The 27,828-nt window shown below is 50.8% G+C and overlaps 1 protein-coding gene and 1 long non-coding RNA gene across 3 annotated transcripts; one reads left to right on the forward strand and one right to left on the reverse strand.

Moving 5' to 3' along the window:
• BAG3 (BAG cochaperone 3) lies at nt 1–27,720 on the reverse strand. 2 transcript variants are annotated; one of them, XM_033181171.1, is made up of 4 exons: nt 27,186–27,665; nt 8,281–8,607; nt 5,504–5,905; nt 1–1,356 (listed from the first exon to the last, which is right to left on the reverse strand). In XM_033181171.1, the coding sequence occupies exons 1-4, from the start codon at nt 27,363–27,365 to the stop codon at nt 538–540; spliced, it is 1,728 nt and encodes a 575-aa protein (XP_033037062.1). In that variant the 5' UTR covers nt 27,366–27,665; the 3' UTR covers nt 1–537. The 2 variants fall into 2 exon arrangements, with proteins under 2 accessions (XP_033037062.1, XP_033037071.1); XM_033181180.1 differs by having other exon boundaries at nt 317–1,353; nt 27,186–27,720.
• Nucleotides 5,901–7,737, forward strand: LOC117065857. The gene is made up of 2 exons (XR_004430061.1): nt 5,901–6,009; nt 7,462–7,737. It is a non-coding gene; the product is annotated as an uncharacterized LOC117065857 (long non-coding RNA).
• Nucleotides 27,721–27,828: the final 108 nt, after the last annotated feature.

A 27,828-nucleotide genomic window follows, 5' to 3' on the forward strand; every position in this document is an offset into this window, starting at 1 on the left:
TTTTCAGTTATATTACTTTATTTTCTTTTTTTAAATGTAGCATTAAAATCATCCAACATACAGATATTCCTATGGCTTCTGGCACATTTTACTCTCTTCTAAAGTTAGGTATTTAAATATGAGATGAAGAAAATCATCTCATTAAAATGGCAACATTTCTGATAAATGTGTTTCATATTTATGTGATGGGTAATTGACTCCCCATCTACCCCTTCAGTCCAGAGCTACAGAAGACAGCGCACAACCCCAGCTAACAGGTGGAGGGTGCCCGAGTAGACAGGGCTCCAGAATAACAAGCAACGGGGTTAAACTTCTGAAACAACAAGCAACTTCTTTATTTGTACAGAGTAAGAATATAGAAGAAAAGCTTCATTTTCCTTTTTTAGCCCTTTTATTAGTGTTTTGCCTCCACCCAAGTTACTGCATACCAAGCAGCTAATAATAAAAACCAACTGACTTAAAGTCTCTGAAATGCATGCAACTTAAAATTCCCTAAAGCACACATCGGTTCCGAGTCTGATTTTTACGGGGCAGAAGCTACGGTGCTGTTGGGTTACCAGGGGTGTCTGTCGTGCTGCTGGGGTTTGAAGTTGCTGCTGCTGTGGCTTCTGGCTGCTGGGTTTCTGTGTGGGGATCTTCCCCATTTCCAGCATTTTTCTTGCCCTTGTCTGCTGCCACGGCACCCATCTCCATGATTGCCTGCAGTGGCTGATCGGCCTCAAGGTTGCTGGGCTGGAGTTCATAGACCTGGACTTGACCTGGGACATCAATGGCTTTCTGTTCAAGTTTTTCCAAGATGGTCTGAACCTTCCTGACACCGTCTCTCCTGGCCTGACGCACATCGGCTCGTCCCTCGGGGTCCACTGAATCCAGGGCCAGCAGCTCTTTGGTCAAATACTCTTCGATCATCAGGTACTTTTTGTCAGTCTTCTTGCCTTCAAAGTTGTCTACAGCCTGCTCCAGCCCCTGCACCTTCTCCAGGATGGCTTCCACTTTCAGCACTCCTGGGTGTTTTGGGGGAGCCTCAGCTTCTCCTGGCTTTGGAGGTGTAGCTTCTACAGGGGCAGTGCTGGGGGCTGCCCTCTCTTCTGCAGCCACATTCTTGGGGGAAGAGGGGACAGCAGAAGGGCCAGGGCTGGGAGAAGGACAAGGAACTGGAGCAGGGGGAACTTTTACCTCTACCTTCTCAGAGGGAGGTGGGAGCTTCTGGGAAACAGGTTTAGAATCCGCCTCTTTGCGGATCACTTGAATTGGGACGTGTCCAGGAGGGAGTTCTGGTCCAACTGGGCCTGGCTTACTTTCTGGTTTGTTTTCAGGCTGGGGAACAGGTGCAGATTCTCGATGGGTCATGGGCTGCTGAAAAAGAAAAAAGGACACAAAAAGATTTTTTTTTTTTTAATTTTTTTTAATTTTTTGAGACGGAGTCTCGCTCTGTCGCCCAGGCTGGAGTGCAGTGGCCGGATCGCAGCTCACTGCAAGCTCCGCCTCCCGGGTTCCCGCCATTCTCCTGCCTCAGCCTCCCGAGGAGCTGGGACTACAGGCGCCCGCCACCTCGCCCGGCTAGTTTTTTGTATTTTTTAGTAGAGACGGGGTTTCACTGTGTTAGCCAGGATGGTCTCGATCTCCTGACCTCGTGATCCGCCCGTCTCGGCCTCCCAAAGTGCTGGGATGACAGGCGTGAGCCACCGCGCCCGGCCACAAAAAGATATTTTTAATAACTGACTGAAAGTCACAGAAATTGTAGCTAGTACAGATTAGAAAGAAAACTGAAAAATGGCTTTTAAAAAAAGTTTAATAGTATAGGCCGGGCGCGGTGGCTCAAGCCTGTAATCCCAGTATAACAGATTTTCAAAGTCAATCAATGGCTGTTACAAAATAAAAACATGATATGAATCATGTATGTAACTAAACCATTAGTCAGGTTTCCATTGATCACCCCGGGCTATTTGTCTGTTACCTCACTGAATTTCTCTGTAGATGGTATTCTTATGACAATGAAAAGAAACCCAACCCTACACAAAATCTTTAAAACTTAGCCAGGTGTGGGAGCTTGCACCTGTAGTCCCAGCTACTCAGGAGGCTGAGGTGGAAGAATCGCTTGAGCCCAGGAATCCAAGGCTGTAGTGAGCCATGATTATGTCATTGCACTCCAGCCTGAGTGACAGAGCGAGATCCTGTCTCAAAAGAGGGAGGGAGGGAGGGAGGGAGGGAGGAAGGAAGGAGGGAGGAAAGAAGGAAAGAAGGGAGGGAGGGAGAGAAGGGAAGGAAATAGCAAAAACTCATGCTGACTGCTGAACTAGACTGACTCAGAGCAGACTCCTGAGTGACTCCAGCCCTCAGGTGATGCAGCCTTGGAGTCGCTGCCTCTGGTCCTCCTTCCTTACGCTGTGCAGACAGTCTGCTCACAGTGTGATCTTCTCGTCTCCTGTTTTAGGAAAGATATGGTCTTCTTTTTTTAAAACCATGACAGCCTAGTAGTTTCTGCCCAGACCAATGTATTTTTTTAGAACTAGCCAAGATGCTCTAAATAGTTAACTCTAGAACAATTTTGCTTCAGGATAGCTGTGCTGTAGCCTAACATTCAGCAATGACACAGCACCTCTGTGCTAACCTCTAGCTGCACAGGTTTTCCTGTGACTATAAACTACAGTCATACAGATATATAGAGTTTTGAGGGGGACGGGGTCTCACTCTGTTGCCCAGGCTGGAGTGCAGTGGGGTTATCACAGCTCACTACAGCCTCAACCTTCTGGCCTCAGGTGATCCTCTCACCTTAGCTTTGTGATTAGTTGGAACTACAGGCACATACCATCATGCCTGGCTAATTTTTGTATTTTTTTTTTGTAGAGACAGGGTTTCGCCATGCTGCCTAGCTGGTCTTGAATTTCTGAGCTCAAGCAATCTGCCCACCTCAGCCTCCCAAAGTGCTAGGATTATAGGTGTGAGCCACCATGCCAAGTAAACCATATATTTTTAAATGAGCTATGCTCAAAACAAAAATACATTGACTCTTTTTGGTTTTTTTTTTTGAGGTGGAGCCTCGCTCTGTCACCCAGGCTGGAGTGTGCAGTGGTGTGATCTCAGTTCACTGCAACCTCTGCCTCCTGGGTTCAAGCAATCCTCCCACCCCAGCCTCTCAAGCAGCTGGGATTACGGGCGCCTGCCACCATGCCCGGCTAATTTTTTTTTGTATTTTTTAGTAGAGATGGGGTTTCACCATGTTGGCCAGGCTGGTCTTGAACTCCTGACCTTAAGTGATGCACCCACCTCGGCCTCCCAAAGTGCTAGGATTACAGGTGTGAGCCACTGTGCTTGGCCTTATCTTGGCTCTTATTCATGTAAGTGAATATCTAAAACCTCTTTCAAAATCTCACCCTAATTTCATCAACTGGGAAATAACTAGACTATATTATTTCTAAACTATTCCCGGTTTACAACACTCAATTCCACTATAATGTTCAGTGAGGTGAAATCCTGGAAAGCCTCCCGAAAGGGAACTTTGCATCAGCTCTAAAAGGGAGGTTACCACAAACATGGTTAATGGGGGTAAAAACAGGATGAGATATTGTTTCACTGATTATGAGAAATACATGGGAATGATTTAGATAAACTATCCCTCTCTCTACAAATGGGCCCCTCCTAGGATTGCTGAATCCAAGTATGGATCTAGTGTGAGACGTAGCTGTCTACACTCCAGCAACCTCCTTTTCCATTAAATCTCTTTCGCCAGTCCAGACATCCTCAGCTGTGGCCCTTACCACTCACAACCCAACCACCCCTCCTAGGTTCTGACAACGAGACGGCTGTGTAAGAAGTGACTTTAGGGAGGCTGAGGCAGGAGAATGGCCTGAACCCGGGAGGCGGAGCTTGCAGTGAGCTGAGATCCGGCCACTGCACTCCAGCCTGGGCGACAGAGCGAGACTCCGCCTCAAAAAAAAAAAAAAAAGAAGTGACTTTAGAAACACTTTAGAGAGGGTGTTCCACGGCCTGTGCTCTTCAAAAACATCAAGGCCATGAAAGTCAAGAAAGGCCGAGGAACTGTCCCAGACTGAGGGGAAGACTAAAGAGAAGTTGCATCTAAATGCAGTGCTCATGATCCTTGTTTCAATCCTGGAAGACGTCCTGGAAGTGGGGACAAACTGCTATAAAAAAGATTAGAAAATGGGCTGTGTACTGGATAATAATGTTATAAGAATGTTAAATTTCCCGAATCTTGTAAGTCTGCCATGGTTATGAACCAGAATGTTTTCCTCTTAGGAAAATATTTGCTATTCAGGGGAAAAGGGACATTATGTCTGCAAATAATTTTCAAACAGTTAAAACACATCACTAATGTGAGAGAGAGAAGTGGCAAGGCGAATGCAGACATGCTGACAAACAGTGAACTGGGTGAAGTGTATGTGGCACTCTGGATGATTCACACAACTCTTCTATCAGGTTGAAATTATTTCCAAACAAAAAAAAATGTTAAGAGGAGGGTGCTCTATTCCAGTGCCCTGGCCAGTGTGACCATTTGTAGTAAAAGAATAACCCATGTTTGTTCACAAGGGGCTTTCCTCTTTAAAAACTGTAGCATTCAGCTGCTGGAGTTGCAGCCACAGGGGGCCCAGGGCTGCTGACTGTTCTGCTGCTAAGCTGCAAGCTGCTCACACTAAATGACATCCTCTTCCAGGAACCTGCACCTCGTGTCTCCACTGGAAGATAATCAGACCCCTGCCTACAACCTTCCCCAGGCCAGCACGGCTTCCAATCCACCATAGCTGGCTGATGCCTCAGCCAGACCACATGGTACCTGATTACAAAGGGAGGAGGGGGGTTAAGACATGGGCCCTGTGGTCAGGCTCAGCCCTAAGCTGAAGAGATAAAATGAACACCTCTGAAATACCCAGAATAATCACATGTTGAACTCACACAAGCTGGAAGTCTCTCATTAAGGGACTCATATGAGGCGTCATGAGATGAGAAGGATGAGTAGGCTTCATGGAGGAGACAAGACTGGCTCATCCCTTGGAGGACGGAGCGAACCTGTACTGTGCAGGCATTTCAGGGAGCGGGTTCAGCATGGACAGCAGCACAGGTGCGGGAATAAGCAGGATGGGCCTGCAGACTGGAGTGGGTAACTGAGCGGAAGGTGACGCGCTGCCTACACCCAAGATGAGGCTGTGGCTGCAGTGTGGATGGGGGTGTGAAGAGCCCTGAAAGGGTGTGGTGGGCACTAAGGAACCTGGTCCCAGGTATGTAAGTTCTTCCAAGCTGTTTCTTCTGCCCTAAGTCAGCCGCAACGCACAATGATCAGCCCAGCAAAAGCTGCAGAGTGCAGAGGGCCTGAGCAATTGTCCTGAATTTCTGTTAATACCTAGCAGTTTCTCAAATCTCACTTCCCTCCAGGTACACACATGTTAAATAGGCAGGGATAAAGGGGGAACCCAGGGCACCCACAGAGCTCCTGCAGCCCTGGAGACATACCACCATAACCAGTCTGCTGACGCCTAACTTCCCGTACCTGAGGCCTGTCGACCACGGTGTGCACACGGATGGGCGAGGGGGAGTGGAGTGGCGTGCTGCTCCTGGCTGGTGAGCCCTCCCGGCTCGATGCACTCTGGACAGGTGACCTGAATGGGGAAGCCGCCCGCAGGGGCCGGGGCTCCCAGTCATCCCCCTGGATCTTGTGGTACACAGGCTGGTGGGTCTGGTACTCCCCCTGCTGCGCTGGGTAGTGCGTCTTCTGGGCTTGGTGGAAGGAGGGCTGGGCTGCTGGCCGGGTCACGTTCTGCTCGTGTATCACCGGAATGGAGATGTACCCCCGCGGGAGCTGGTGACTGCCCAGGCTGCTCCTGCCGGAGGAAGGCAGGCTAGCCGAGGAGGATGAGGATGAGCAGTCGGAGGCAGCTGGAGACTGGGACCGCTGCAAGAGACACAGAGTAGAGGGCATGACCCCACGAATGAACCCCCTGCCGTGGCATCCTGACCATGCCTTCTGCTGTGCACCTCCTCAGGGCAATCCATATCGTAAGACCTTCTATCTGTAATTTTCAATTTTCAAAACGTGGGGTTAAGACTGGGAGCTTTGGGGCTGGGCGCAGTGGCTCGCGCCTGTAATCCCAGCACTTTGGGAGGCCTAGGTGAGCAGACAACCTGAGGTCAGGAGTTCAAGACCAGCCTGGTCAACATGGTGAAACCCCATCTCTACTAAAAATACAAAAATTAGCCGGGCGTGGTGGTGGGCGCCTGTAGTCCCAGCTACTCAGGAAGTTGAGGCAGGAGGCAGAGGTTGCAGTGAGCTGAGATTGCACCACTGCACTCCAGTCTGGGCGACAGAGAGACTCCATTTCAAAAAAAAACCACACACACAAAACAAAGACTGAAGGCTTTGGAGTCAAGGGGCCTATGTTCAAATTCCTAGTAATTCAATCATTTTCTAAGCTTCATTCAAAATATAGGAAGAGTGGGCCGGGCGCAGTGGCTCATGCCTGTAATCCCAGCACTTTGGGAGGCCGAGGTGGGTGGATCACAAGGTCAGGAGATAAAGACCATCCCGGCTAACACGGTGAAACCCCATCTCTACTAAAAATACAAACAATTAGCCGGGGGTGGTGGTGCACGGCTGTCATCCCAGCTATTTGGGAGGCTGAGGCAGGAGAATGGCTGAACCCGGGAGACGGAATTTGCAGTGAGTCGAGATTGCGCCACTGCACTCCAGCCTGGGCAACAGAGCGAGACTCTGTCTCAAAACAAAAACAAACAAACAAACAAAAAAACAAAATATAGGAAGAGCGCCCCCCTCCCTCACCGGGCTGCTCTGAAGATGACGTCAGTCACCTGGGCATGTGCCTCAGCCCTGGGCCAGCACACAGGAAGTGCTCATACAGGGGATGTGTTGTCCCCACTACCCTTTCTCTGCCCATCTACAGAGAACTCGGCTGAGCAACTGGGAGCTGCAAGCATCCCGTGTGGCCCAAGGCAGCTCAAGTCCCTTTCCCTGCTGGGCCACCTTCTATTCACCTCGAAATTAAGAGCATTTCCCCTTCTAAGTGCCTTATTAGCTTAAATTTGCGAAGATGTCTCAGATTTACGTGTCACTTTGATTTCTTGCAGCAAAACCATTATAAATATAGGTATTACTTCTTTTGTTGTTGTTGTTTTTGTTTTTCTGAGACAATCTCGCTCTATCACCTAGGCTGGAGGGCAGTGGTGCGATCTCAGCTCACTGCAACCTCTGCCTCCTGGGTTCAAGCAATTCTCTGCCTCAACCTCCTGAGTAGCTGGGATTACAGGAATGTGCTACCCCGCCTGGCTCATTTTTGCATATTTTGTAGAGACGAGGTTTCACCATGTTGGCCAGGCTAGTCTCAAATTTCTGGCCTCAAGTAATCCACCTGCCTCAGCCAGGTACTACCTCTTTAAGAAGAGAAAAAAGCCTCTGGTATTCCCCATTAACTGTAACTTTTCACTCTCAAGCAGGTGTGAAGCTGAACAGATTCAGACAGAGCTGAGAGGCAAGTGTGACTCTGGGTGCAGATAGGACATGGGAGTTTGTGCCCAGGAACAATGCTGACACACAACGGGATGATCTACAGACAGGAAAATGAGAGGGCTTACTGCTCAGGAATCCTACTAGGAATGCCTCAAATCTCAGCTAAGAACCAGATTAAATATTTTTTAGCTATTAATGCACAGAATCCATTGACATATTCCTGAGATGTTTGGCTTTAGGATTAAAATGCTGTCTTAAAGCAGTTGCCTTGCTGACTCCTTCTTTCTTTTTAAACTGTGGTGCACAGTGAGGACAGGCATGGGGTCTCATTTTCCTATCAATATAGCTCCACAAGTGGTTAAGATTTATCCATAAGCATTGAACTGAACAAAAGAGTACACAGCTATCTCTGCGTTTCTAAATAGAAAGCCCAGTGTGAATGAGGAGCACGGAAATGAGGAGCCAGAAGGCAGGCCAGGCTTCCGGTCCCAGCTCTGCTCCCTCCACCTGCGTGCATCTGGAGCAGGCAGGCTGTAGTGTGCCCTTCTGAGCTGTTCCTTAACTACAAAAAGAAGCCATGTGACTCCTGCCCTGCCCCACTGAAGAACAGCCCTATGAGATGCTGCGGGATGACATGGGGCTATCACCCTGTCTTTGCTGGGTGACCTCTGATGCTGCAGGCCAGGCCTAGATGCCCTGCATGTGAACAGGTGCCTGGCCCAGGGCAGTGTCCTCGGGGACTGGGCCCGGCCTGGGAAGCACAGCGCTCACTCCCCAGCAGGCCCGTGAGCCTGGCCTCTCCTTACCTCAGGTCCGTGAGAGGCTGGGGGCTGGGCTGCCGCCACTGCTGCCACCTGTCCACACTGTTTATCTGGCTGAGTGGTTTCCGGCATACCCCGCAGAGGTGACTGGGACCTCTGAGGAGCCACTGGTGCCGCCTCAGTTCGGAATCGCTGCATCCCAGGCTGGGGATAGGCATGGAAAGGGTGCGCCTGCCGGTTCTCAGCGCCTTCATGGAGCACGGGAATGGGAATGTAGCCTGGTCGGAGCTGGGGATACACAGGGTGGCCTTCCCTAGCAGGCGGCAGTCTAGAGCCCTCCCGGGAAGGGCCATTGGCAGAGGATGGAGTCTCCTGAAATAAAAAGTGGAGAAACACAGGCTCGTTAGAAACTGGGAAGTGAACCCTCCTGGCGGAGGAAACAGTGTGGCACTTGGCACTGTGATCTTCCCGAGTGACTTGGGCCTCACAGCGTCAGCCAGCTCCCAGCCCCCGCAGCCTCCAAACCCTCTACCCCTCTAGAGCCTGCTCTCTGGCCAACAGTTTACGAACTAGGGGCATCAGGAGAAAGCCAAAAGTATCTGTGAAGCACAGGAAAGGTTCCAATTCCCCAAACTGGTAAGACAGGTTTCTTTTCTGGGTGAACAAGGGTAGCAGTGGGTGTAGGAGAGCCGCCCACGCCCGCATTTTCAGAGACCCGGATCAGAAGGTAAGCTCCAGGAGCAGGGGTCAGCTCCAACCTCTACATTACAGCAAGCATCTCTGTTTCTAAAAAGGCCCTCACGTTTCCCAGCAACACAGAGCTTGTACTGGGCCCAAACACAGGACACAGTTTGGGAATCTTTACAGAGAAGTGGGCTGGGGAGTGAGGGCTGCCTCCTCAGGAGTACTGTTAGAACAATTTGCAGGAAGGGGAAGGACAGGGACACAGAGGCAGCGCAGGGGGAGAGGAGCACCCAGGGTTAACTGTGCCGCCTAACGATGCCAACTGACAAAGATTCTCTGCTTGGCCAAACCTGAGGCTTCTGAAGCATCTCCTAGGCCCATCTGTGCACTTCCTTGTAAAGCCAAGTTTTTTTTTTTTTTTTTTTTTGAGACGGAGTCTCGCTCTGTCGCCCAGGCTGGAGTGCAGTGGCCAAATCTCAGCTCACTGCAAGCTCCGCCTCCCGGGTTTACGCCATTCTCTCGCCTCAGCCTCCCGAGTAGCTGGGACTACAGGCGCCCGCCATCTCGCCCGGCTAGTTTTGTATTTTTTTTTTAGTAGAGACGGGGTTTCACCGTGTTAGCCAGGATGGTCTCGATCTCCTGACCTCGTGATCCGCCCGTCTCGGCCTCCCAAAGTGCTGGGATTACAGGCTTGAGCCACCGCGCCCGGCCGTAAAGCCAAGTTTTAGCAAAAGACACTGCTAAGACAGTTTAGCCAGAAGTCCCCTCCCCAGCCTCACTATCTGATCAGCTTCCTCAGCCTCCATCATCCCCAGGTGCTGTCTAATCACCCTGGCCTGTCTTCAGCAAGAATCCTGTTTGGTCAGCGTAGCCAGAAACGCCCTTAGCCCTGATGCTTCCTCTTCTAATGTTCCATCCACTGACCCCCACACTGCTCCCTGACTATAAATTCCCACTCGCCTGTGCTGTACTTGAAGGTGCACCCAGTCTCTCCCCTCGACTGCAAGACCCCACTGCCGTGGTCCCTGTGCCTATCTTGATGGCCCTGAATAAATCCTCATGACTGTGTTTTAACAAGTATCACTGAAGAACTTTTTCTTCAACACAACAGAGCCTGTTTGGGCAAGGAGCAGTTGGAGTCCTTCTCTTACGCCCTCTCTTGAAGTTCTCCCTTCAGTGGCCTGGCTATTTTCAGACCCTTGAGATGGCCAAGTTCCAGATGTACCGCAGGAAAGATCTTATTTCAGACAACAAGGCTGGCCAGTCACTCACTGGGCAATGCCATCTCTCAGCAAGCTGGGGCTGCGCAACAGAAGTCCTAACAGTCCCCGAGCGCTGAGGGTCCTTTCCCAGGAGGGGAGCTACTGATACATGTCACTTGCATATATCTGTGTAGGGCAACTCTTAAGAAGGGGAGTGATCTTTCCTGACAGAGGCAGCTCTCTGCACAGCAAACAAATGCCAAAGGCTAAGAATCTACGAGCTTTTAGGGGACAATCTCTACTGCTACAAAATCAATCAAAAGTTAAGGACAGATACTGAGGGCTGCTCTGCACTTTGAGTGAACAGACCATTCATTCTGTGATGTTTCTATTTGTGTGCAGGCGTGGGCACCAGGTGGCTGACCCTGGTTTGGCCCTTTCAGGCCCATCAACTGCCTCCCTCCTACTGAGACCCTGCCCTTGGAGGGCCTCCAGTACACAGGAAAGGCATGGGTGTCACTGTGTCCTTGGGGACATGGGCAGACAGGCATTCTCAGATTAGAACAGCCACGTGCTCAGGGCGGCGGCATTACATTAGCCTGCTTAACTCTCAGGTCACCCAAGAGCAGGAGCAGGTCCAGGCCTCACATTCAGAGCTGAATTCCTGCCGTGAGGTGGCCCTGACCGGGAGCCAGCAAGAGGCACTGAAGAAACCCTCTGCTACTCAGCGTTGAGTCATAACACGCCTGTGGGCACTGTGTCCACTCACTGAGGTCCTCCTCCTTCCAGCCGAAACCGGGGCCTGCATTCGTCCTGCAGTGTCATTTTTGCTGGCTGCCCAGGGGCTCATCGTTTCTTCCCAGCCATGCACAAAAGCCTCAACCATCTGCACACTCCACACAGCAGGGCCCAGCAGCGAGCAAACCCTCATCCGCCTCCTGCTCCTGGGCGAACATCCTGCCACCTGCTGAGCAGTCCTACGGGGTTATCAAACCAGCAAGGCGCACTCCCTGCCAACAGGCGCTTAGAAGATGGGCTGAGGAGGCAGGAAACAGACAAGCAGCAGAATGACTTGGAAAGCACGGAGGCCCTGAGGGCTGGGGAAAGGCACGGGCTCTTCCAGGGTAGACGCTGCCCTAGATGGGGTCTAAGTGTGATTCGTACCTCTATTCCTAACAGTTCTATGAGCTTGGCTAATTCTCTTACCTCTGTAAGCCTTCACTTCCTTTTCTAGAAAATGGAGCTAGCCAACACCTGCCTGGGAAATGTGGTGAGGTTTTATAAGGTCACATCAAGAGGAATGCCCGGAAGACTGGCAATAAATGTGAGTTTCTCCCTAAACAGGCGCAAAATTATGCTCTTCAGACTCCAAAGTGTCAAAGGAATCAAAAGTGAAGGATAGGGCCAGGCGCGGTGGCTCAAGCCTATAATCCCAGCACCTTGGGAGGCCAAAGCAGGCAGATCACCTGAGGTCAGGAGTTTGAGACCAGCCTAACCAACACGGCGAAACCCCATCTCTACTAAAAATACAAAGATTAGCTGGGCATGGTGGCGGGCGCCTGTAGTCCCTGCTATTCAGGAGGCTGAGGCAGAAGAATCGCTTGAACCCCGGAGGCAGAGGTTGCAGTGAGTTGAGATTGTGCCACTGCACTCCAGCCTGGGCAACAGAGCAAGACTGTCTCAAAAAGAAAAAAAGAAAAAGTAAAAGTGAAGTACAAAGTGAATCAATGGTGCTAGAAACCAGAATGGTGGTCACCTCTGGAGGAGATGGTAGTGGCTGGGAAGGGTCTCGAAAGAGCTTTCCGAGGTGATGGGAATATTCTCTTTTTCTGGGTGGTGGTAAATGCGTGTATAACTATGTAAAACTCCATCAAACCCCCACACTGCCCACTCCACCACATCCCACCCACACTCTCTGGTTTTAACTGGGAGTGCTGCTAATCCCAACCCCTTGTAGCCAGACCCTTCCAGGGTCTTCCAGACCCAAGACTCCCTTGAGGAGATGCAGTGCCTCCTGGGGGAAGCCCCTGGATCCAGAAGGCCCTGAACCACTCAGCCATGAGCTGAGCACCTCGTACATCTTGCTGAGCACATCTGGCACCTCCATTGAAAGAAAAGGGGAAGAAGACAGGAGAGAGAGGAGGAAGGAAAAACAACTCTATGTCTGCACACAAGGTGCTGACAGCAGAGACTGCTTGCTGGAAGCCAATATTCAACCTTTCCAGAGACATGGCTTAGTCCACGGGGAAGGAACGTGGTCACTGCAGGCAGCGGCAGTGGTGTCAGAACAGCGGTGGGAAGCAGTGGCAAGGGGCAGGCTTAGCGGTCAGTGCTAAGCTGAGGGAGATCAGGCTGGAGACCCAGGGGCCAGGCTGGAAGTAGGGGCTGAGGTCCACCCTTCTGAGTGTTCCAACCATCGCAGGATATGCCTCGGCAAGACAGAGAGACTGGAAAGAAGCCAGGACATGCTGGGAAGTGAGGAGGGACGTCAGGGAGGAGAGTGAGGAGGTGAGCGCAAAGCAGGGCAGAGGGCCTTGCGGGGAAAGGGCATCCAGAAAGATGAGGGGCACATGGGGGGAAGGGGACCTCCACTGCATGTGAGGGCCACTGAACAGGCCAAGCCTGCTGGCACAGCTGGAAAGCAGAGAAGGTCAGGACAGGCAAGGGCGGCCTGGCTGCTTCTCCAACAGTCCCGAGGTCTGTACTCCCGGGTCCAGGTGAATTAATGGCCCATTTATGCCATTTAATAAAAAACCATGTGTCTCCCTGTGAGCACTGCATCTAAAAGACATTCCAGGCTCCCTTCCACTCTCGTGGGGTTTTGTCAAAAAAAAAAAAAAAAAATTGCTTTAAATAAAAAACACATGAATTTCACAAAATAGGCAATTAAACACTTCTACGTGAATGAATAATTTCAACCAAAAATGAAACTCCCAGCCGTAATGAGGTCTGTGCCAGGAATGCTGATCCACATTCTAATGTTCCCATCCACCATCATTAGGGTCACAACAGCAAATGCTTCCGTTTTTACTAAGTAAAAAACACTGCCTGGGCCGGGCGCGGTGGCTCAAGCCTGTAATCCCAGCACTTTGGGAGGCCGAGACGGGTGGATCACGAGGTCAGGAGATCGAGACCATCCTGGTCTACACGGTGAAACCCCGTCTCTACTAAAAAATACAAAAACCTAGCCGGGCGAGGTGGCGGGCGCCTGTAGTCCCAGCTACTTGGGAGGCTGAGGCAGGAGAATGGCGTAAACCCGGGAGGCGGAGCTTGCAGTGAGCCGAGATCGCGCCACTGCACTCCAGCCTGGGCGACAGAGCGAGACTCCGTCTCAAAAAAAAAAAAAAAAAAAAAAAAAAAAACACTGCCTGGGCCAGGCATGGTGGCTCACACCTGTCATCTCAGCACTTTCGGAGGCTGAGGCAGGGGGATTACCTGAGGTCAGGAGTTCGAGATCAGCCTGGCCAACACGGTGAAACCCCGTCATCACTAAAAAAAAAAATACAAAAGTTAGGCTGGGCATGGTGACTCACGCCTGTAATCCCAGCACTTTGGGAGGTTGAGGCGGATGGATCACGAGGTCAGGAGACTGAGACCATCCCGGCTAACACGGTGAAACCCCGTCTTTACTGAAAATACAAAAAAAAATTAGCGGCCGGGTGCAGTGGCTCAAGCCTGTAATCCCAGCACTTTGGGAGGCCGAGACGGGCGGATCACGAGGTCAGGAGATCGAGACCATCCTGGCTAACACTGTGAAACCCCGTCTCTACTAAAAAAATACAAAAAACTAGCCGGGCGAGGTGGCGGGCGCCTGTAGTCCCAGCTACTCGGGAGGCTGAGGCAGGAGAATGGCGTGAACCCGGGAGGCGGAGCTTGCAGTGAGCTGAGATCCGGCCACTGCACTCCAGCCCGGGCGACAGAGCGAGACTCCGTCTCAAAAAAAAAAAAAAAAAAAAAATTAGCTGGGTGTGGTGGCGGGCGCCTGTAGTCTAGGCTGAGGCAGGAGAATGGCGTGAACCCAGGAGGCGGAGCTTGCAGTGAGCCGAAATCGCACCACTGTACTCCAGCCTGGGCGACAGAGGGAGCCTCCGTCACAAAAAAAAAAAAAAAAAAATTAGCTGGGTGGGGTGGCGGGTGCCTGTAATCCCAGTTACTCAGGAGACTGAGGCAGGAGAATCACTTGAACCCGGGAGGCGGAGGTTGCAGTGAGCTGAGATCACACCACTGCACTCTAGCCTGGGCTACAAGAGCGAAACTCTGCCAAAAAAAAAAAACAAAAACAAAAACGAAAAACAAAAAACACCGCCTGGAAGAGTTAAATTGACCTTTCTCTCTTCTACAGTGTTTTCAACACAATCTAGCAAAGAGAGATATTTTGTAAATAGAAGAATCAAAAGAAAAAAATGTGTAATATTTACAATTCTCCTAGAATCTCACTAAAACATGTCTCTTCAATCTACTAAGTGTTTTCAAGTTCAAGCACATCCAGATAATGGCTCTTGGTTACACCAGCATCTCTCAGATAAGGCTCACTACGTGCCCCTTCCTGATGCAAGCGGGAGCTCGGAATCTGCCTCCTCAGAGTTGGGGGGACAGCTCTGTGTGATCACGGGACAGGGACTGGGATGCAACCACGGTGACCAAGCAGATGACTGCTGATCCTCATGGCCACCTCGTCAGGGCCCGCCTGCAGCTCAGAGCTCATTATCCTTATCTCTGGCTAAAGACATCAGGAATACATATTATACAAAATCCAATTAGGAAAGAAGAGCCCAGGGGCTCAGTCCTGACTCTCATTGCTTATCTCATTATATTAATTTATAAAATGAATTGGTTAATTCTGCCCCTTGTTTGTGCACTGCATTAAAAATCTGAGGCAAGTCTCAGGGCACCAAACAACTCCACGACATGGCCAAGATAGAGAGCAGGAAAAAATGACCCCAGAAGAGCCAAAATGTGCCCTATTATATACAAGATACTATGATTAGAGAAAGCCCGAGGTCAGGTTCTGAGCTTTGGTGAGCTGTTGGGCTCGTTTGCCTAAGAGCAGGTCTAAACTGCACTACTGGTTTTTAGAAGCAACATGGGCGCCGAGGGAACAGCAGGAGACCTGGGAAGAGGCTGCACTTGGTCCTAATGCTGGCTCTGCCCCTAAATACATGTGTTATGGAAGTGGCTCACATGCCCTCTGTGAACCTCAGTTTTCTCAGCTGCAAAATGAAGGGGAGGCCCAAAAATGTTCTAGAAAGCAGGGGCTCTCCAGCGCTTGGGGTATCGAAGCATCCAGGAAATGCAAAAATTACAGACTCTAAGCCAATCCAAGTAGGTCTGATTCCGTAGGTGTGTGAGGAAGCCTGAAGGTCCGCACCAAGAAAAACGATGATCCAAAGTTCCTTTCAGCTCTGATACTCTGTGTGGCCTCATTTCCAAAGTTCCTTCAAGCTCTCAACAGCTATACAAAGCTCCCAAACAAGGAAAAGTTAATGTCACAGAAATCGAAAACTGACTACTCCTAACTACACTCAAATCATGTCAGAATTGCCGGAACTCGGAGCACCCCAAAGTTTCATGTCCCAGATGAAGAGGAGGGCCCACCCAGGTACAGTGGTTCACGTCTGTAATCCCAGGACTTTCGGAGGCCGAGGTGGGTGGATCACCTGAGGTCAGATCCAGTCCCAGGAGTTTGAGATCAGCCTGTCCAAAATGGCAAAACCCCATCTCTACTAAAAATACAAAAATTAGCTGGCCGTGGTGGCGCATGCCGGTAATCCCAGCTGCTCAGGAGGCTGATGCACGAGAATCTTTGGAACCTGGGGGTGAGAGGTTGCAATGAGCCAAGATTGCACCACTGCACTCCAGCCTGGGCAACAGAGTGAGACTCTGTCTCAAAAAGAACAAAAACAAAAACCCAAAAAACAAAAGAAGGAGGCGGCTAACCCCCAACCCTGTGCCCTAAAAGCGGGGTGGGAGCGACAGCCCCTGGGCACCTGCATGGTGTCTTGCCTAGCCAGGTGCACGCCGGGCACACGCAGGTTCACGAAAGAGCCGCGGAGGAGAATCCACCTTGACCCACCCACAACTGACTCCCCGTACACTGAGTGGCCACTGAACCCTGAAAATGGGCACCTTCTGTGAGCCCCAATCTTGGCTCCATAGTACAGTGCTCTTTAAAAAGTGGGTTCCACATCTACAAACCACAGCTTCTATCACTCTGGTCTGAATTAGGAGAAACAGTAACAAAGGCAACTCTTAGGGCTGTCTGATAGCACTTCTGGCTTGGCAGGTCTGGAGTATTAAGTAGGACATAGATTGTATTAACTGGGTTTTCAGGCCAGAAGAGCCTTCACGTGGGTCAGGTGAACACTTCAAAACTTCTAAAATAAAGAAAAAAGATGGAAGAACACAGGAATCCTGGAACTCCCCATATGGGTAAGGCCTGGATCAAAATTAAGTGGCCTGGCTCGCCTCAGTCAGGCAGGAAACAAACAAAACACTTTCTTTCAAAGTGTAACTGGAGCTGGGTGTGGTAGCTCACGCCTGTAATCCCAGGACTTTGGGAGGCCGAGGTGGGCGGATCACCTGAGGTCAGGAGTTCAAGACCAGTTTTGGGGTCAGGAGTTTGAGACCAGTTTGGTCAACATGGTGAAACCCTGTCTCTACTAAAATTCAAAAAAAAGTAGCCAGGCATAGTGGTGGGCGCCTGTAATCCCAGGTACTTGGGAGGATGAGGCAGGAGAATCGCTTGAACCCACGAGGCAGAGGTTGCAGTGAGCCGAGATCGTGCTTATTCCACGGATCATGCCATTGTACTCCAGCCTAGGCAAGAGAGTGAGGCTCTGAACTAAAACAACGACCAAAATAAAAAACAAAGTGCAAATGGAGTCGAGCTTTAGCACCCTGCCGAAGTTCTCTGCTTGCTATGATGGGATGCATGAATGAATTAAGTATTACTGCCCATTTGATACTGAAATAAACAATAAACAGCCATTCACATCCCTACAGCCAAAGTCAAAATCCCTTCAGTCCCCACTGGATTGTAATATAGGGTCTCTCCCACTCCCCAGCACTGTTTTGGGCACATAACAGACTCAGGGAAAACTATGAGTAATAAACTAAGTCTACATTCCACTTACTGCACACCTGAGGAGTTAGGCTTTGTCCAGAGACTCCTGGTAAGACAAGAGGTCTGTGCCAACCACATACGCTATAAATGATCACAAGTCACAGGCTACTGGAGGCTTTATCTAATATGCCTGTTACTAAAATATATACACATTTTATCCTGGGATAAACAGATGACTGTTCCTATGTGATTTCAATGGGGAAAACTTTTTTTTAGAAGATGAAACCAACATTGCTTCTCTTTGCAGCTGTGTCCAAATAAACAGGAATGAACCAGCATGAGCCTGGGTCTTCAAGTTGCCACCCTGGGTTCCAGTCCCTCCTTGATGCTTACCAGCTGTGTGACCATGGACAGAACTCCTTGCTACTGTTTCCCCAGCTGCAAAGATCCCCACATTTCCCAGGGGTTTTTGCAAGAGTTAAGTGAAATAAGGTACAAGTCTTTGTAAACTCTGAGCTGCTCTGTGCCCTAAACAATTGGGTTTCTTTTTCTTTCTTTCTTTCTTTTTTTTTTTTGGAGACTGAGTCTCACTCTGTCACCCAGGCTGGAGTGCAATGGCACGATCTCAGCTCACTGCAACCTCCGCCTCCCAAGTTCAAGCAATTCTCATGCCTCAGCCTCCCAAGTAGCTGGGATTACAGGCACTTGCCACCATGCCCAGCTAATTTTTGTTTTTGAGACGAAGATTCGCTCTTGTTGCCCAGACTGGAGTGCAATGGCATGATCTCGGCTCACCACAACCTCTGCCTCCCAGGTTCAAGCGATTCTCCTGCCTCAGCCTCCTGAGTAGCTGAGATTACAGGCATGGGCCACCACGCCCAGCTAATTTTGTATTTTTAGTAGAGATGGGGTTTCACCATGTTGGCTGGGATGGTCTCGAACTCCTGATCTCAAGGGATCTTCCTGCTTCAGCCTCCCAAAGTGCTGGGATTACAGGCGTGAGCCACCGTGCCCAGCCACAATTGCGTTTCTTTATTCCACAAATAGTAATTGATGGACTCAGCTTTTCTTCAGCACTAGCTGGTTGGGCTTACTGTTTAAAAAGCCTAATTCTTTCTTAAAAAATATATTTATTTATTTATTTATTTTAGAGACAAGGTCTCGCTATGCGGCCCAGGCTGCTCTGAACTCCCGGGCTCAAGTGATCTGCCTGCCTCGGCCTCCCAAAGTGCTGGGATTACAGGTGTGAGCCACCGCACCCAGTTCAACAAAGCCTAATTTTTTAGTCTGTCTCACCAAGTTGGTAGTAAGACGGTCAGAATTAGAAGCCCTTTTATCTGAGAGTCTGAAGAGGACTAATTAGCAAGGATGTCACTTTCTCTGCTGAAGACTATACCTAAAGTTTCACAACCTGGAAGCAAAGAGCCAAAGACAACTCTAGGGACCTGAGCCCTAAACTGCCCGCCTCTCCAGCAGGCCTGGCTGCTGCTCTGGGGAAGAGGTGTGCTCTGCAGACCAACTCCTGACTGAGCAGGGCACCCAAGTGCACTGACGGTGGCTCCTTGACACACCTCCCTGAGGCCTAGGGAGAGAAGCCAGGCCAGGCTGGGGCACAGAAGGGTCCGCCTGGGAGCAGAACATCTGCTGGCATCTCCTCAACATCCTCGATGGCCCCTCACCAGGGCACACGTCAGTCATCCCTAGGCCAGGCACCATCCACAGCTGCTGGTATTTCCCCTGCTGGGGGCACTCAAGTCAGCATCCAGGCTCCCCGCAGCCCCAGCCCTGCAGCCTGCCTCACGGGTTCCATGTGGCAGAGGTAGGAACTGGAATGCGGCCCAAGGTCACACAAAATTTAGCTTCAGGGCATGTTAGAAACTGCCTACCTCTTCTTTAGGGGAAAAAAAAAAAAAAGAGCAGAGCCACCTGCTTTAATCAATCCAAAGTCACAAATCACAGACGGAAAGTACCTCAAATTTCCATCTCAGGAAGCAAACCCTGAATTTAGACAGAGCCAAGGAAGAGGGCCTCTCTCATCATCTGCTCCATTTCCATGCTACATGTAATGGTCAGCCACCTGGCAAGTCCATCCTCCAGACAAGACCTACAAGTGTCTGTTAGGTATCAGCGTACAGGACATCAGCAGACGTGTATTCTGTACAAAATACAATTTCCAAAAGAAAAACATCCTCAGTTCATCAGCTGCCATGCAGGCAAGGGGACCCTCTCTGATGGACGGTGAGACTCTTGAGTCCCGGCGGGGCTCTGCTCCCACCTGCAGTGGCTTCTCAAGCATTTGGCCCACAGCAGCCACACCCCCCAGAAGAGGGTGGTGGCACTTGGAAAACTCCTCATTCCTTCCGTCTGCGGTGACATTTACACCCCTGAGAGCTGGGTCCAGAACAGCTATGCAGGTAATCGGCCCCTCAGTAAGGTGGGCTGACGTCTCCCCTCACAGTCTGCGCTCCTAGCTCCTGCCTGGTACTTTGGGGCTGCACAGACACGGCTGAGGGAGACCCTCCCCTTGAGGAGCTGAGGCGGAGTAAAGCCAGCGCTCTCCACAGCACAGTGCAGGAAACAAGGCCCCAGGCTGGCTCGGGCAGAGGATGGGGAGATGCATCTACGGACGCATGGGACGGGGGCTGGCAACCGGGTCAAGGCTCCGGAAGGCCCCACAGCTTCATCTGTTACTGTTCTTCTACATCCTCCACTCACAAGGGGCACGGGAAGCCCCAGGGAGGGCTCCGAGGGCCACTTGGACACTAGTGGGGTGAGTCAGCTGCACTCCATACAAAGGGGTAAGAGGGGGCCTTGCTTCTAAGAAACAAGACCCCTGGCCTGAGAGCTGAGAGGCCCACAGACAGCCAGGTCAGTCTACTGTGTGGAGAGGTCACACATCTATCCACAAACACACTTCTACTCCACAGAGCAGGCTGCAAATGTTTCCGGGGGTTCCACGCATGCATCACTTCAGGTTTTGGGGAGTTCACCTCCCATGCACCATCTTCCTTGATTCTCCCAAGAGCATTGCTATGCCCACTTCACAGAAGGGGAGATTGAGGCTCAGGGAGGGTAAATGCTTTGCCTAAGATCTCTAGAACTCAGGTTTGTCTGATGGTAGGGCCAGGTAGATGCTAATCTTTCTGCTACTCCTGTCACAGCTGTATACTGTGATAATATCCATGTGTCACTAACGTCTCCAAAACCTTCACCTTCCTGGGGTAAAATGCAGCAGGAGAGAAAGGCTTCCATTTCGCCCAGCCACACTGGGCTGAGGCTCAGACCTGGAACATTCAGTTCAAGTGTACTCTGGGTCAGGGAGCCAGCACTCCATGCTGAGTCATCGGGCCAGCCAGGCAGGGCACACGAGAGTGAGAGCACTCAGCTTAATTCTGAGTCACCACAGCCCCAAGAAGGCAGGGACGCCCGGCATGGAGAACCGGGGAAGACCCCGTCCAACCCAGGAAGGAGTGCGAACCCCACTGGGATGCTGGGGGTCTGAACTGACCCTGAAAGGGTGGGCCAGCGAAGCGGCTGGCTTTTCTTCTGCACATGGAGGCGCCTCCCATTCTCCCACTGTGTGGATTTTTAAACCATCCATTCATTTATTCATTCATTCAATGTCAAGGAAGAATTTTTTTAAATAACTAAAAAAATATATAATTCTACTTTAATAAACACTGAGGAAGATACTTTAAAACGAGAAACGTTTGTTCTCCAATAGAATGCTAAGGAATTTTCCGTAAAAAGTCTCCCCAGTTCACTAGGGCATAGCCCTGTGCTGGGAGCTCTTGGACGACTAAGCTGTTTACAGGCTCCTGACGCACGGAGCCGGCACTCTGCGATTCTAGGCTTTTCTGAATTGACAGTGAATAAGAAGCTTCACGTATGCTGTGTCTGATCTTACTGCCAGCCACAGGAAAAAAAATTTTAAGAGACTCCTTTCACAGTGCCAGGGGCTGCTCTCTGTGGAGCTATGGAAGCGCGGTCTGGCTGCTGCCAGCTACCAGCCTCTCCAGCCCTGCTGGAAGATGCTGTGTCATTGGGAGAAACAAAAAAGATCTTCTCCAGACCTGTAAGGATGAACTTAGGGAATCAATACTGAAGTCCTCTGTGCAGAGAAGGCCATTCACAAAGTGACAAAAAGGAGCAGGCCTCTGGGGACCTTCAGGAGCCCAGGACAACTCTGCAGTTCTTAGGAACCAATGGGAGGCTTCCCAGGACACACTTGCACCCTTTCCGAGCAGCTCTTCTGTAACTGCCTTCGCGCTCCAGGCAGGCCCGTGTTCTACCCTTCTCCGCAATCACTCTTGAGATCTTTTCTGAGCCTGTGGACCCTGCCAGGTATCAAGAGGCAGAGATGAAACACACAGACTCTGCCCCAGAACTCTTAACGGGGTGTGACCCCAAGGCAAAGCAAGAAAGTGCAGAGCTTAGGAAAAAATATTCAAATTAAAATAATATGGGGTCGGCCGGGCGCGGTGGCTCAAGCCTGTAATCCCAGCACTTTGGGAGGCCGAGACGGGCGGATCACGAGGTCAGGAGATCGAGACCATCCTGGCTAACACGGTGAAACCCCGTCTCTACTAAAAAATACAAAAAACTAGCCGGGCGAGGTAGCGGGCGCCTGTAGTCCCAGCTATTCGGGAGGCTGAGGCAGGAGAATGGCGTAAACCCCGGAGGCGGAGTTTGCAGTGAGCTGAGATCCGGCCACTGCACTCCAGCCCGGGTGACAGAGCGAGACTCCGTCTCAAAAAAAAAAAAAAAATAATAATAATAATAATAATAATAATATGGGGTCCAGAGGAGAGACAGCCTGCTTCGGACCAGGGAGAGGCAGGACATGTTCTGTGGAGAACGGCCTCAAAGTGGGTAGACTTTTCCTCTATATGGCATTTAACACTGTGACTCGCACACTGTGGGCACCCAGTGAATTTCAGATGGGGTGAAGGAGTGAGTAAAGAGTCGGGCCCATCTCCTAAATCCAGACCCAGGTTCAAGAAACAGGTCAACATTCCTGATTAACTGTACAAAGACGGACTCAAGGCTGTTGATCATCTCAAGCTGTGCCTGGGGAGTATAAAGCAGCCAGGCCTACTAAAGGCAAGTCTGTCTGTCACTCCTTCAGGAACCCAGGCGGGGGGTAAAGCCACAGAAGTCTTTCTGTTTATCACAGGCCAGGCACACTGCCTCTCCAAGTCTGCTGTTCCATGCGTAAGACACTTCATAGTTTCTCCTTCAGAGAGCTGGTGAGGATTTAGAGATAAGGCTACCAAAAGCATCCACTCATATCTGGCACATATATGTAAGTGTGTTGACAGACAGAAAAATACTACATTCATTCCTCTCTCCCCAAGTTCCTCCTAAGCTTTTGTAAGCTGCCTGGCTTCCTAAAAAGCAGCCAAGGTCCCAAAGATATATTCATCGAAATACGTGACAACTTAGTAACACCAGATACCTCACATGGTATCACATGTGCCACATGATGCATACAGATGAATCCTGCACCTGCAAAACGAGGGGCTCTGGAGCCTGCCTCAGAAAGCCGGCTGATGGGCATGGTGGCGCTCACCTATAATCCCAGGTACCTGGGAGGCTGAGGCAGGAGAATCACTTGAACCCAGGAAGAGGAGGTTGCAATGAGCCAAGATCACACCACTGCACTCCAGCCTAGGAGACAGAGTGTGACTCTGTCTCAGAAAAAACAAAAACAAAAACAAAAAACAAAAACCAAGAAGGCCAGCTGAGTCTATGCTCTGAGGCAGAAGCAGATCAGGGGTGCGTACCTGATTCACAACAAAAGGGAGCCCGGGAGGGGCTGGAGAAGAACACTGTCAAGTGTGACACGGGGCTCACTCATGTTCGTCAGTGCCAGAGGATCTCAAAGATCCTAATAAGCAAGGCCTTTGTCTTCAGTTTCTTACGTAAGCTCTCTTAAACATTTAAGAGCAATATTAAAACAGCAAAACTTAAAGGAGAAAGAGTAGGTCTGGATGATGAATGGTTTTCTACTTTGGATGATAAACATCAGAACATCATTTTTAAATGTCAATAGAAAGTAATAAACACATAGAGTGGTTTATATAAGATGACTGTGTGTCATTCCAGAAACGAGGACAGGACTAAGCAAGCCTCATGGGTGGTATGAAGCTTTCTGACTCACAAGCAGCCCTGATAGCATCCAACAGTTAAGCCTTCCCAGCCCTGGCTGAAGTCAAAGCTGCCACAGGTACTGTGTACAGGCTCCACCCTCATAAAGGGCAAATCTACCCTACAAAACGGGACAAATGATGTTCTCGGAGGTGCAGTCGGTTCTCATGTGAACAACACAGGCTGTTCTTTAGAGGGGAAAATGAAAGTCCTGGGTGAGCTGGGCTCCAAGGCACTGGCCATGCTCTTCATCTGCTCCCCAGCAAATCACTTCCATGCAGTTGCACAGGAACTTGCTCAGACATAACTGCAACTTGCTGGAAATACGAAGGAGAGAATGGCCACTCACTTCCTGATTGTGCTCTGCCTCTGCTAAGAGGCATAACAGCTTGCACTCGATCTGGAAAGAGTAAAACGATCTCATCTTTAAGAAAATTCAGGAGGCTCTGCTGAACTTTAAGCAGAATAATGGGTCTCTCTATTTCAATCATAACTTGAAACATTTCCAGTGTTATCTGAAAGGATATTTCTACCTTCCTCTCACAGTGCCTGAGTATAATCTGTTAAATGATTATGGTGAGATTCTGCCAGGTGGGCAAGACAGAAAGAAAAGGCTCTGGCTTGCTTCTTCCTGGGGTCTGGGAGGGTCTCTGGACCACCTCCCCACTCTCGCACTGCCAGCCACCCTGCCAGATTTTGCACCGTGCTGTCTCTGCTCTCTTCCCATGTCACCCCCATATTCACACCTCCAGAAGCCTGGGTACCCAGGGAGTTTCCCCAAGAAGGAAAATGGAGGCTCAGGAAAATGCTCTGCAGGTTAGATATTCAGGAGGCACTAAGCCGCAGCTCGTCCTCCCCAAAATGGGATCACTGGCCATCCGTGGCTCCCACTGCCAGTGCAGCAGAACCAGAACCACCAAAAAAGTTTTTTGGACTGAATAGTTTTCTGGGTCCTACACTGAGCAATTCAGATTTGAACATGGGGTTGGGAGCAGGGAGGCGATGAGACACAGCCTCAATCTGTGTTTTTTTTTTTTTTTTTTTTTTTTTTGAGACAGAGCCTCGCTCTGTCGCCCAGGCTGGAGTGCAGTGGCCGGATCTCAGCTCACTGCAAGCTCCGCCTCCCGGGTTTACGCCATTCTCTCGCCTCAGCCTCCCAGAGTAGCTGGGACTACAGGCGCCCGCCACCTCGCTCGCCCGGCTAATTTTTGGTATTTTTTAAGTAGAGACAGGGTTTCACCGTGTTAGCCAGGATGGTCTCGATCTCCTGACCTCGTGATCCGCCCGTCTCGGCCTCCCAAAGTGCTGGGATTACAGGCTTGAGGCACCGCGCCCGGCCAGAATCTGTGTTCTTAACAGTCCCTGGAGACTGCCAGGCTGGTAACCCACAAGATCCATAGAGCTAGAGCGGCCCCGCTCCATGAGGGAGAAAAGTCGCCCTCTCATCCCAAGGAGGCCTGGCGGGAACAGCATTCCAGAATATCCAACCTCTGTTCTGTTTATTCAGGGAGGAGCCTGGAGGAGTGGCTGCACCAGCACTGAATGCCAACCTCTGCCAGAAAGGGGCCTGTACTGGTATGAACTTGCCAAATTAGTGGGAAGCCCAAGTGTGCAGAAAATCAAACTCCAGGAAGACTGCAGGTGGGGAGGCCCAGCTGCTTAGAATGGGACTGCATGAAGCACAACATCTTTGCTGGCAGCCATCCTGCTTCAACAATGACAGAAGACACTTGCTTTCGCTCTGCCCCTCTGTGAAAACAGGGAGTTGTCCTAACCACTTCAGGAGAAGGCAGAGGATCAACTGCAAGATGGCAGTAGAAGACTAAATACAAAGGTCTAGTCTTTTCTTTCCATTTTCTTACTAACGTGGTTAAATTTTAAACATCCTGAAGCCGAGTCCTCCCCCAAAAGAGAGGTCGTCTCGAGCTCCTCATGCGCAATGAACAGCTTTTTACTGATTGACAGCATTTCCTCTTGAAGATGATGATGCTTACACGGGCCTCAGCTCAGCTCCTCCAAAATCACCCTTTGTTTTATGCAAGGGCCTTTTTCTCATTACGCATTGAGAAGCCCATTCCAAATACAAAATGATATTCTAGGATTCTCCACTACATTTAGTCTCCAGCAAGGTGTAATTCACACAAGTGCAACCAGATATTGTGTGCATCAAAGCACAGGATTGAAAACCACGAAGCACAAACAGCTAATGGGCTGAATGTTAGTTTTCTCCTTAAGTTTTGGTGCCATGCTGACAAGTCTCAAGTCATTCACTTGGTAAAGAGAACTCTTTCCTTGAGTTGATCACGTCCCATCATCAAAATCCAAGCAACCACAGCACAGAGGTCAGTGACCCAGTAACTTGGTGGCCAGGAGGGCACAAAGATAATCAGGTATTCCACCCAAAAATGGATTGAACAGACACACAAAAAGGTATATGCAACTGTGCCCACCCCAGCGAATTACAGCCTCTTGTATTAATTTTCAAGAATAAATATACAAGTAATCTCTCGTAAATGTAAACTGCTGCCTGTACACCGTCTCACTGTTGGGCACCGGAGTTTCATCAATATTGTTAAAACAAAACGTGCATTAAAATGAAGGGAAATAATACAGGTCTCTCTTCTAAAATAATGGGTTACAAAGTGTTTTTAATTTGGTGAGTTTTTAAATCTTCAAAATAATTTACCAGCTCTTTGCTGCTTTTATCTTGCCCAGACGGTAGTAACAATTACGCTTTAAGTATAACATATTTATTTTTAAAAACTTTTTATTTTGAAAGCTCAAATTTATATAAAATTGAATGAATAGTATAACTATGATTTTTGAAAATGAACAGACTCATTCCAAATTTACGTTTTCAAATTTCATGCTCTTGGGGATTAAGAAGTATATATCATTGCATACATGTAAATGAGACATACTTGTGCTGTATTCCCAAGAGTATCATTACTCAGTTATTTGTGTACTGGTAACAAATCCTAAGTATTTTAATACCATAACAAGGCAGGAAGCGAATGCCATTATAAATATACACGTATCATTCTTTTTCTCTCCAGTGTGAAGCAATGTGGTAAGGCAGTGGCCAACTGTAAGTCTCAGATCTCTAGTTTAGAAACTGCTGGGGAGAAGTGCACCCTCTTTTATATTTTACAAGTCATACTAGGATACATTTGTATTGAAAGCACTTTCAAACAATAATACAATTTTAATTTAAAATACACACACACACACACACACACACGCGCGCGCGCGCGCGCACATATATATGAATGTTTTGACACCAGCCTCCTGAGTCATTGGGTGCCTAAGATGGGACAGCAGTCAAGATACCCCTCAACCAAGTTGGAGAGCTTGAGCGGTAAAATTCCCCCCAAAAACCACCATCCAAGCTTGCGAGTGTCCCCCTCGAGTCCGCGGTCAGCGGGGTGCGCCGCGGGTCCCGGGACCGGAGGCCGAGCCGGCAGCAGGGGACGCGGCGGGCCGGACCCTCCGGAGCTGACCAGGCCGGCCGCCCCACTCTGAGCCCGGGAGCGCGAGGCCAGCGCCGGACACGGGGCCCTCCGCCCTGAGTCGAGCCGTGGACGGCACCGGAGCCACTGCGGGGTCGCTTCCCGGGCCACCGGATCGCGGGGCCTCCTTTCGCCCCGACTCCTGTAAAGGGCGGGTCCGGAGCGGGGACTTGTCCGGGCGCAGCCGGAGTGTGTGGCGGGGCGCGGAGCCGGTGTCCGCCCGGAAGGGGCCTTCGCCCACCGCAGGCCCCGCCGCCTCGCGTCCCCCCGGCCCAACCCACTCCCCGCCGCCTGCCGTCGAGGTGGCGCCGCCGACCAGGGCGGGCCGCGGGCCCAGCTCACCTTGGGGCCCTCGGAGGGCACGCGCGGGTCGTTCCACGTCGTGGTGCGGCTGTTGTGGTCCACGAAGAAGGGCCAGCCGGTCTGCGGGTCGATCTTGATCTCCCAGCCGGGGGGCAGGGGGTCGCGGTCACCGTTGCCGGACGCCACCTGCATCATGGGCGAGTGGGTGGCGGCGCTCATGCTGGGTCGGGGTCCGCCCGCCGGGGCGCGGGTGTGGGGCGCGGGCTCCGGGCGCCGAGTCTCTGGCGGGGCCGCCGCCGTGGGCCCCTCTCCGCCGCCGACGTGTCCGGGAAGCCGGCGCCGGGCACCTTTATGAATTAAAGGCGGGGGTGACGTGGCCAGAGAGGGGTGGAAGTGTCTGGAAATAGCCTCCTCGGTGCCAGAGGGGAAGGAGGCGATAAAGGGAGGTAGCAACTGGCCGGCTAGAAACTTCTGGTTCAGTCCAGAGAAGTTGGCCGCGGCCCGGGGTTGGACGCAGAGCTCCGCCCTGAGTCATCGGCTATAATCGAGGCGGGCGGGGCTGAGGGGCCGGGGCGGGGCTGAGGGGCCGGGGCGGGGCCTCTGCCCGCTCGCCCCTCCCCCACCTTCTCCCGCCCCTCCCCCCGCCGTCTCGTGCGCGTGCCCGGGCCGGAGTCGCCGGGGG

This window comes from Trachypithecus francoisi, unplaced genomic scaffold (genome assembly GCF_009764315.1).
Source record: "Trachypithecus francoisi isolate TF-2019V2 unplaced genomic scaffold, Tfra_2.0 Contig01579, whole genome shotgun sequence".
Lineage (NCBI taxonomy): Eukaryota > Metazoa > Chordata > Mammalia > Primates > Cercopithecidae > Trachypithecus > Trachypithecus francoisi.